Consider the following 11293-nt stretch of genomic DNA (forward strand, 5'->3'; position numbering starts at 1 on the left):
TGACAGCTCAGAGCCTGGAGCCTGCTTCAGATTCTGTGTCTCCCTCTCTCTCTGCCCCTCCCCTGCTCATTCTGTCTCTCTCTCTCTCTCAAAAATAAATAAACATTTTAAAAATTCTTTTTAAAAATAATAAACTTCAAGCAAGGAAAATAAATAAAAAAGTATCAGAGCTAGTAATTAGCAGAGCCTGTGCCCTTTTCTACACTATCTTCCATAAAATAAGCTTCTTAAGCTTTCACTTACTTAAACATTTACTAAGCATTTATGTGCTAGGCACTGTATCCAGCATTAATAATGCACAGTTCTTGCCCTTGAAGAGAATAGTTTAATGTAAATAAATAACAAAAATATTTAGAGAAATTTGAAAAGCAATGAGACTGTTCATAGGAGCAATATCTAACCCTTCATATATATATATTTTTTATATATACATATATGTACACAAATATATGTACACATACATATATGAACCCAAAGCAGGGCTCAAACTCAAAACTTGCGAGATCATGACCTGAGCCAAACTCAAGAGTCAGACGCAGGGCACCTGGGTGGCTCAGTTGGTTGAGCGACCCACTTCCACTCAGGTCATGATCTCCTGGTTCATGAGTTCCAGCATCACATTGGGCTTGCTGCTGTCAGGCTGTCAGTGCAGAGCCTGCTTCAGATCCTCTGTCCCCCGCTCTCTGTCCCTCCCCTGCTTGCGCTCTCCCCAGAAATAAATAAATATTAAAAAAAGAAAACGAGTCGGATACTTAACAAACTGAGCCACCCAGGGGCCCCAGTATCTAACCCTTCTAATGATGATGATAGCAGCTAACATACATTGAGCACTTACTAGGCCCCTATCACTGTTTGTGGAGTTTATTTAATCCTTACAACTATCCTGTAAAGTGGTTATATTATCCCTTTTCTTCAGCTAGAGAAGCTGAAGAAAAACAAGATTAAGTGACTGGTCCAAGGCCATACTGCTACTAAAAGACGCAGCATTTGAATCCAAGTATGTCTGACTTCCAAGCCTGTGTTCTAAAAACCATTATTCTAGACAGCCTCTTAGTAAAAGAGAAAACGCTTCTCAGATGTCCTCTTAGCTAAATCTTGAAAGAGAAATAGGAGCTGGTCAAGTTGAGGCACAAGAGTCTATATAAAAATAATACAAAGAACCCATTCACAGATATAAAATTTCATGGCATTCTAGGGACCACAAGCAGTAGTAAAGTTTGGGAACAGGGGTATGAAATGAGAAGAGAAAGTAACACACAGTTTAGCATGAGGGGAACTATAGATCAACAGAGTTTAGAGTTCATTCTGTGGGCAGAACAGGCTCATGAAGGATTTCAAGCATAAGAATAATCCTTTACATTATCTACAGATCATGATGGCAATATGGACATTAGATTAAATAGCCCTAGCACAAGGCTACTGCAATGGTATAAACAAGAAGTCAGAGAGGAAGATGAAGTAGAAGGCTATGTGCAAACCAAAAGTCCATAGAACTGAGTCTGGAAGAACTGGATGTGAAGTGCAAGGGACAGGACAGGGTCTGGCCTGACTCCCAGGCTTGTCATCTGAGCCAGTGACTAAATGGGTAAGTGGTGTGATTAACAGGGATGGGGAAATACACTTAGAAAATCCTTTCTATCTCCTCTGCTTATTAGTGCTTTTGAATATTTGTTTTATCCCTATGCCACCTTTTCCCACTTTTTTCATAATCTCTTCAATAAAATTAAAACAGGTCTCACTTTCCACAATTTCTATTTGTACGATGTTTCGATTGTCTATAATTCTTTTAATTTTTTTTATGCTTTATTTACTTTTGAGAGAGAGACAGAGTACAAGTGGGAAAGGGGCAGAGAGAGAGGGACACACAGAATCCGAAGCAGGCTCCAGGCTCTGAGCTGTCAGCACAGAGCCCAGCGCGGGGCTCGAACTCACAAGCCGTGAGATCATGACCTGAACCAAAGTCGGACACTCAACTGACTGAGCCCCCAGGCGCCCCTCAATTACCTATAATTGAGTTACATTTATAAGCCAATTAAGCTTTGGGTTTTTAAAAACATATAGCCATCAAAATAATCTTGTTATTCCCTTAATAGAATCACCATCAATTGCCCTAGTAGTTTTCAGCTATCTCTCTTCCTCTTTTTTGTTTTACCTCTTTCAATTCTTTGAGGTTTCTAGTTTTACCCACCCTGTCTACTCCTTAATCAAATACTTTGTTTTTCTCCATCCTCATTTCTGCATGTTTTTCCAAACCCTATGTAACTGCAATAACCTCTTGTTCTGCTAAAGAAGTTACCTCTACTTCACATCAGGTATAATATACTTTAAAATTTTCTTCTTTTAAGCTTTCCCTAAGACACTACTGAATCCTTAAATACGATGGTAGCCTTTCCAAAGCCTTTCTCTCCCCAACTTTGTATTTTGAAAAACTGAAATCCTATAAGAAAGTAAAAGATTAGGGGTACCTGGCTGGCTCAGTGGGTGGAGTGTGCAACTCTTGATTTTTTGTGAGTTGTGAGTTCAAGGCCGCGCTGGGTGTAGAGATTACTTAAAAATAAAATCTTGGGGCGCCTGGATGGCGTTTGAGACCCATGTCCGGCTCTGCGCTGGGGGCACAGAACTTGCTTGGGATTCTTTGTCTGCTTGGGACTCTCAGTCTCTGTCTCCCTCTGCCCCACCCCCTGTTCAAACTCGGGCTTTCTCCCTCTCTCTCAAAACAAATAAATAAAAGCTTTTTAAAAATCTGGGGCGCCTGGGTGGCGCAGTCGGTTAAGTGTCCGACTTCAGCCAGGTCACGATCTTGCGGTCCGTGAGTTCGAGCCCCGCGTCAGGCTCTGGGCTGATGGCTCGGAGCCTGGAGCCTGTTTCTGATTCTGTGTCTCCCTCTCTCTCTCTGCCCCTCCCCCGTTCATGCTCTGTCTCTCTCTGTCCCAAAAATAAATAAAAAACGTTGAAAAAAAAATTTTTTTTAATTTAATTAACACCTTAAAAAAAAAGTAAAAGAATAGTTAAATGAATACACATTTGCTCCTTACCTTTTCAACATGGTGAACATTTTGCTACTTTTACTCTCTCCCAACAAATACATAATTTTTTTTTCTGAACCATTTGAAAGCAAATTGCTGACATCATGACATTTCAACGTAAATACTACATCAGGTATTAGCTAAGAATAAGAACATTCTCCTTTATAAGCACAATACCATTATCATCAGATCCGGACATTTAACACTGACATGTTATTATCTATTATATACTCCATATTCAAATTTCCTCAGTTGTCTCCAAAATGGCCTGTACAGCTTTTTATTTTCCCAATCCAGGCTTGGCAATATACTTGTCATTTCTCTTTCATTTTCTTTCATCTATAATAGTCTCTCTGCCTTTTATATTTTTTATCACCTTGACATTTTCGAAGAGTTCAGACCAGTTGTTTTAGAGAAATCCCACAAACTGGATTTGTCTGATTGTTTATTATAACTTGATCCAGATTAAACATTTTTAGCAAGGATTATATAGGTAATTGTTGAATAAATTCTTAAATTGTCTCCCAGTATTTATTTCATTTGTTTCAGTCTGTTGGGCTAACACTGTCTAGACTGCACAAAATCTCATGAATTGTTCACATTCAATAAATCTAATAATGATCATAGAAAATGCACATTGCCTTGGCCAGCTTATACAGCGTATCTTTCTGTCACCAGTCTAGAGATCTAGTTACCAAGTTGTACGCTTTTCTAATAATAAAGACTCAAGAAACAAATTTCTTGATAAAAATCTAGTTTGTATCAAATAAATAAAACTAAAAGTACTCTGTGCATGTATCTGAATAATTACGTAGATTATAAAAATACCTAAGTCAGATACCACCAAGGATGAGCTGAAATTTTTACATCTCAGTTTTGCAATTTAAAATGCGGCTAAGGGGCACCTGAGTGGCTCAGTTGGCTAAGTGTCTGACTTTGGCTCAGGTTATGATCTCGCTCTATGTGAATTTGAGCCCCACATCAGGCTCTGCACTGGTAATGCAGAGCCTGCTTGGGATTCTCTCTCCCTCTTTCTCTCTGCCCCTTCCCCACATGTGCTTGCTCTCTCTCTCAAAATAAACTTAAAAAAAATAATAAAATGCAGCTAAAATTTAACATGAAAACTTTAAAACAGAGTATAATAGTCTATTAATGATCGCACCAAAGGATGATAATGATTACCAGACACTCCTTTATTTCCATTAGCCCTTCCAATTAAGTAGCAGCAAAGCTCCAAAATGACTACAAATACCAAGAATTAGCTGAACAAGTTTGTCTCTCATAGATATGTCTAAAAATTATTTTTTTTCCCAAAATGTTACTTTAATGGTAAGGTATTTTATTACCAAATACCACTTAAGAAAGGTTTTCAATTAATTCTTTAATTCATCTTAACTACTGAATCCTTAGCATTTGTCACTCAAATGATCCAAAAACTTTATTTATTTATTTATTTATTTATTTATTTATTTGAGAGAAAGACAGAGTGGGAGCAGAGGAGGGGCAGAGAGAGAAGGAGACAGAATCCAAAGCAGGCTCCAAGCTCTGAGCTGTCAGCACAGTCCAATGCAGGGCTCAAACTCACAAACCACAAGATAATGACCTGAGCTGAAGTAGGATGCTTAACCAACTGAGCCACCCAGATGCCCCAATGTTTATTTTTGAGAGACAGCGCACACAGGCACGAGCAGAGGAGGGGCAGAGAGAGGGGGTGGACAGAGGATCCAAAGCAGGTTCCATGCTGACAGCAGGGAGCCCGATGCAGCTTGAACTCATGAACCACGAGATCACAACCAGAGCTGACGTCAACGCTTAACCAACTGAGATAACCAGGTGCCCCCCAAAACATTTAAGTTTTATTTATTTATTTTGAGAGTGGGAAAGGAGCAGAGAAAGAGGAAGAGAGAGAATGCCAAGCAGAGAGAGAGGGAGAGAGAGAATCCCAGGTGTCCCCAAAAACATTTTTTTAACTTTACTAAAAGTGATAATATGTTGCTTTATAGAAGAAAGATTTATTACCACATGTGTTATAAATAAAGCTTTAATCGCAACCATTAGCATACAGGTAAGAAAGAACACCTTATTCCTGCTCAAAAAAGATTTAAGTGTTTACATTAAGATGTCCTTTCCAAGGTTTGAGACTTCCACTGAGAGGTATGAAACTCAAATAGCATAGATTTCCAGTGTTTAAATGTTGTGGTGGGGGGCGCCTGGGTGGCGCAGTCGGTTGGGCGTCAGACTTCAGCCAGGTCACGATCTCGCGGTCCGTGAGTCCGAGCCCCGCGTCAGGCTCTGGGCTGATGGCTCAGAGCCTGGAGCCTGTTTCCAATTCTGTGTCTCCCTCTCTCTCTGCCCCTCCCCCGTTCATGCTCTGTCTCTCTCTGTCCCAAAAATAAATAAACGTTGAAAAATAAATAAATAAATAAATGTTGTGGTGGCTTGTTAATTACAATGGTAAACTAAGTATAACTTAAATGGTGTTGACAAATTCAACAGATATGTACTATATGACTTGACCACATTAAATATTTATACTTAAAAATGTTTCTTCTAGGTTGGCACTGTATCAAATGATTGAAAATACAAAAGATCAAAATATGAATACAAGCACTTTCAAACCGTTTTCACATTGAGATGTGAATGAGTATTTCACATTGAGATCATCATGAGTATTTAGGTAAAATTACAATATTTATGTTAAAATAATATGAAACATTTGCCAAGTACAAGCTTTAATATACGTGATCCATTCTTCTTTGAATTCAAAATACACTAGCAGATAGAAATACATGAAAAGTATTAAGAGAACTTGTTTCTGCAGGGAAGGAATATGACACCTTTGTTTTCTTCCCTTTCTGCCTTTCAAATGTTATAATAAGCAGGATTGAGCTTACATTGAAAAGAAAAAACTTGGCGGGCGCCTGGGTGGCTCAGTTAAGCATCCGACTCTTGATTCTGGCTCAGGGCATGATTTCACAGTTCAGAGATCAAGCCTCTTGTCCGGCTCTGTGCTGACAGTATGGAGCCTGCTTAGGATTCTCTCTCTCCCTCTCTGCCCCTCCCCTGATCACCCATGTGCACATGATCTCTGTCTTTCAAAATAAGTAAATAAACTTAAAAACAAAAACAAAAACAAAAAAACCTTAGTAAATCCATTCTCCTAATAAAAATAAAATAAAATTAAAAAAGGCAAGAGAAGACAAAGAGATGTGGAAATAAATGAGGAATAGGTACCAGAAACTGAAACAGGGTTCAGGGTATACCTGAGAAAACAGCAATTTCTGTCCATACTATTCTTAAAATCCTGTAAGAAAACCACAGCCACACTATTCCAATTGGCAGGATATTAAAGAACCAGTAGCCTCCAGTGTGTGCTACCAAGGACACAATTCTTCCTGTGAATATACAATATACTTGAATTCCAAATGAATGGGAGCAATATATCAGCATCTTATTGAAAAGAAGTCAGGGGCGCCTGGGTGGCGCAGTCGGTTAAGCATCCGACTTCAGCCAGGTCACGATCTCACGGTCCGGGAGTTCGAGCCCCGCGTCAGACTCTGGGCTGATGGCTCAGAGCCTGGAGCCTGTTTCCGATTCTGTGTCTCCCTCTCTCTCTGCCCCTCCCCCGTTCATGCTCTGTCTCTCTCTGTCCCAAAAATAAATAAAAAACGTTGAAAAAAAAAATTAAAAAAAAAAAAAAAAGAAGTCAGACTTTTCTGTAAAACACCATTTGGCCACCAACAATGGATTCTCCACACCTGTCATGTAATTCCTGGTGAAATTTCCTTGCTGCTTCTGAAAAGATTCAGCCTAGGGGAAAAAACTGTTTTTATAACAATCACTGTCAAAGAAAAAAATTCCCTCAAACAGGAAAAGAAACTTGGAAACCGGAAGAAAAAAAAATCAAGCTGAAAGATTTTCACAATTCAGTCATTTGAGTTTCTGGGGTTTTCTGCTCTCGATACCAGTCACCAGGAGTGATACCCCAATGCATATGGACTATTCTAGAGACACTCAGAACTGTTACTTTAAAAATTTTAAAAAAGGGGTGCCTGGGTGGCTCATTTGGTTAGGCGTCCAACTTTGGCTCAGGTCACGATCTCACGGTTTGTGGGTTCGGGTCCCACGTCAGACTCTGTGCTAACAGTTCAGAGCCTGAGCCTCCTTTGGATTCTGCATCTCCCTCTCTCTCTGCTCCTCCCCAACTCACGCTCTTTGTCTCTCTCTCAAAAATGAATAAACATTGGGGCACCTGGGTGGCTCAGTCGGTTGAGCGTCTAACTTTGGCTCATGATCTCACAGTTCATGAGTTCGAGCCCCGCGTCGGGCTCTGTGCTGACAGCTCAGAGCCTGGAGTCTGCTTCAGATTCTGTGTCTCCCTCTCTCGCTGTGCCCCTCCCTCATTCATGCTCTGTCTCTCTTTCTCTCATGAGTAAATAAAACATTAAAAAAAATTTAGATCCAGACACCTTCAACTGCTAGGGAAGAAACCAGCTGTCAAGAAAGTACTAGGCAGAACTGTACTGGTCTCTCTTCACTTTCTTTCACATGGGACTCCACCCAAACAGATACCCTCTAAACTGTAAGAGAGAATGGGGCACCTGCCTGGCTTAGTCAGTACAGCATGGGACTTTTGATCACGGTGTTGCAAGTTTGAGTCCCACATTGGGTATAGAGATTATTTGAAAATAAAACTTTAAAAAAATAAAATAAAATAATAAATTATAGAAGAGATATTTTCAGTTTTCTAACTTATAATTTCATATACTTTCTAATTCTGGTGTTTTTCAAATGTTAACGATTTCTCTACCTACCACTTCTGTAGAAACTGATTTATTATCAAACTACTATCATGTTTCATAATACTACCTTGTCTTTATTTATTTTGAGAGAGCTTATTTATTTATTTTGAGAGAGCGAGAGAGTGTGCAAGCGAGCAGAGGAAGGGCAGAGAGAGAGAGGGCAGAGAGAATCCCAAGCAGGCTCCACTCAGTCAGCGCAGAGCCTGACACGGGGCTTGAACTGGCAATCTGTGAGATCACGACCTGCGGCGAAACCAAGAGTCAGACGCTTAAGCTACTGAGCCACCCAGGGGCCCCCATAATACTACCTTGTCTTAAGCTTTTCATGTCAGTTATATCATTTGCATGGCTCAGATGCCTGACGAAGAAGGTATCATTAACCCTACTATGCAGATGAGATTGTAGAAAAAAGAGAGAGAGAGAAAGTTTCAAGGTTACAAGTAAGTTCCAGAGACAGTAAAATCTAGGTTTTTCTGATGATCAGCCTAGTCCTTCATTTTAGGAAAGTTGCTTTTCAAAGGACACTTAAAATACTAATCACTCCCTCCTACCTACCCACTCTTCTCCAAGATTTGTTCAAACAAAACAATTAAGTAGACTTTTAAGTTAACAGGAAATGACAGAACCAAAAATAACTCTGGTGTGGTCTCACCTCTGAAAAAGATTTCCAGCTGTGAATAACTGCAGACAACTCTGGCCAGGCAGGATAACATCCTATCAGGATTTAGTACCCAGTACAATGGATCTTAGCTATATTATACATACAGTGACACCTTACTTTCTTAGAACAAACCTCAACTATTTCAAACTCTGGAAAACCCAGAAAAAAAGCAACATAAGTCACGGAGAAGCCAAAATTGCTGTGGTCAAGTTCTTATACTAAAGAACTTGGTTTGGTTGGGTTTTTTTTGTTTCTTTTTTTTTTTAATGTTTATTTATTTATTTTGAGAGAGAGAGAGAGAGAGAGAGAGAGAGCGAGTGAGCTCAAGCCAGGAAGTGTCACAGAGAGAAGGAGAGAGAGAGAATCCCAAGCAGAGCTCCAAGCTCACCTTGGAGTGCTACGAGGGGCTCGATCTCACCACCTCAGAAGAGTCAGCTGCTTAAAGACTGAGCCACCCAGGTGCCCCACACTAAAGTTTTTATATACAAGATAAATCCATACATTTCTAAGGGCTTGAAATCACTATATTTCATTTATTTAAGACTAATCTTATAAGTATACAACATGCATTAATTTATAAGTTCGCCAAAAACCAAACTTAAATGATACAGACTATGAGGGTGTTTTCTTAACTATGAGCACGCCTAGCACTAAGACAGCACCTGCCTTTTAACTATGTTTTATTTTACTTTACTTTTATATTTTAAGGGTCTAAGAGGATTATTTTAACATCTCTTTTATATCTTATGATGGAAATTACATGCAACAATGGCGATCAGAATTTGATAATACCTGAAGGTTTGAGGACTGCCACTAAGCTTCGCTCAGATCCTATTTATTCTGACTTGACACACAATTCTGGTTTATCTGGTTTCCCTGCCTACTTCAGCTTAGAAACAGCAGATTAGAAGGGCATATTTTGACAGATAGAAAACAGTCCTGGAGGAGATAAACTAAAAACAGACAAAAGCATTAAATGGTATAGCAGTAAGGAGTCATTTTGGTACAGGAAGAAACTGCCAACACCCTTATTCGGCAGAATGCACCAGCCATGTTAAAAGCACAGGACAGAAATTAATGTACACAACTGACCTTGATTCATCAAAAAAGGTTATGTTTAGTATATTCTTTATCTTAAGAGAAGATTTATACTTTTTATGGGTTATATGCTATATAAACTGACATTAAAATGGTCAAAATATTTAACAGTTAAAGGGCTGTCAGTTATATGAACAATTCACTTAGATCCTTAATAAAACCAAACAAACTGACAAATCTCAAAAACCCATTACCTTTACTAAACATTATGTAGTGTATGTTTATGATCATCACTTATGCTCCTGGCTTTTTAGAGGGGAAAAAACTAAGTTACACACTAGAATTATGTAGTGTAGAAAATCAACATTTATGATGATTCATGATTTAGGAGGGAAAAAAATCTAAGTTAAACGCTAAAATTCTCCCCCTTCACTGAACATTCAAGAGACTTTTCCATTTATATATGCATTCTTGTCACCAATCTTAGTTTCCTTTCTCCTTCTAATTACCAAAATGAAAAAATAAGAGCATTTTACTGGTTTTCCCCTCTTACAGCTAACCCCTTTATCCAGAAGCCACTAACACGGCTTGTCGAGGTATACGCCCTTTTTATAAAATCGTGCTATCAAACCGATTGTTAAAGCTCGGGCGAGAAGAGTTGTAGTTAACTGTTAACGCTAAACAAAAGTGCATAAATTAGTGGTTATGTTTAAACCAGTATTCTTAGTTTAAGAATAGAAACAACAATGTAAAATCCCACAAGTATTAGTAAGGAACAGTTTAGTTTTGGTTAGACCTCTGAATCAGAGAACATCCTTCTCCAAGTCTCTTTGGCCAAAAAATAAAACACCAACATCATGTCAAGAGATCTGTGAATACCTTTCACACATTCCCAAATGGATTTATTTGTATTTATTTCACCACACTGTTTCTTTTAGTAGCAACAGTGACTTGTGATGATCTCTAGAAAGTGGGCCAAAAGGTACGCGTAAACGTCCTTTAAAAAAGGTGGGGGAGGGGCGAGATAATCAGATCCTAAAGACGGGGAGCGGAGCGGCAGAAGATCTGACTTGGGAGAATCTGCTAAAGTCCCTGCCCACGCCACTCTAGATGTCTTCACTAGATACAAGACGAGAAGAAAGGAATTGTTTCTTTTTTAAAAAGATGGGGATCCTGGCCCTTTGGGGTGGTGGCAGAAGAAATCCCCACCCCACCTGCAAGTCCAGCTCGACCGGAGATAAATCAGCAATCTCCAGCAAACTACGGGTCAAGGCGCAACAGAAAATGCCCGGGGCTCCGCGGGGAGGGGATCCCCCTCCTCTGTCCCATAGCCCCTCCAGGTCCTCCTCCTCCCGGACGGAAGCAGCCTGGGTCGCCGCCGCCCTCCCTCCTCGGCTCTCCCCCTCCGTTCTCCCGCCACCGCCCGGCCGAGGGCCGTTTCCCGCGGGTGGACGAGGAGGGCCCAGCCCGCCCAGCACCTTTGATGACGCGTTCGGTGGTGGAGAGGTGGAAGTTCCTCCCAGACATGGTCCCCTCAGCCTCCTCCCGGCGCCAGGCGACCGCCGGACGTGCACCTCCGCCTTCGGGTCCAGCAGTCTCAGCTCCCCGGGACCAGTCAGCCCGCCGTGACCCGGCCCCGGCCCCTCCGGGAGGCTCAGGCACCAGAAAGAGGTGGCCGCGGCAGCCTGGCCTCAGAACCCCAGTGACAAGATGCTAGCCCACTGGCCGCTCCCTCCTGAGGCGCCGAGTCCCGAGCACACCGGGCT

At 40.7% G+C, this 11293-nt stretch overlaps 1 protein-coding gene across 5 annotated transcripts in view; it reads right to left on the minus strand.

The window, feature by feature from the left end:
* PPP3CC (protein phosphatase 3 catalytic subunit gamma) overlaps window positions 1-11287 on the minus strand; it is a 105742-nt gene extending 94455 nt beyond the window's left edge. For all 5 annotated transcript variants that reach the window (XM_040490317.1, XM_040490320.1, XM_040490318.1 and 2 more), the window contains exon 1: window positions 11006-11287. In XM_040490317.1, coding sequence (XP_040346251.1) covers window positions 11006-11054 — 49 coding nt within the window. In that variant the 5' untranslated portion in view covers window positions 11055-11287. The remainder of the gene's footprint in view (window positions 1-11005) is intronic.
* Between the last annotated feature and the right edge of the window lie 6 nt (window positions 11288-11293).

This window comes from Herpailurus yagouaroundi, unplaced genomic scaffold (assembly GCF_014898765.1).
Source record: "Herpailurus yagouaroundi ecotype Mexico unplaced genomic scaffold, PumYag 181, whole genome shotgun sequence".
Taxonomy (NCBI): domain Eukaryota; kingdom Metazoa; phylum Chordata; class Mammalia; order Carnivora; family Felidae; genus Herpailurus; species Herpailurus yagouaroundi.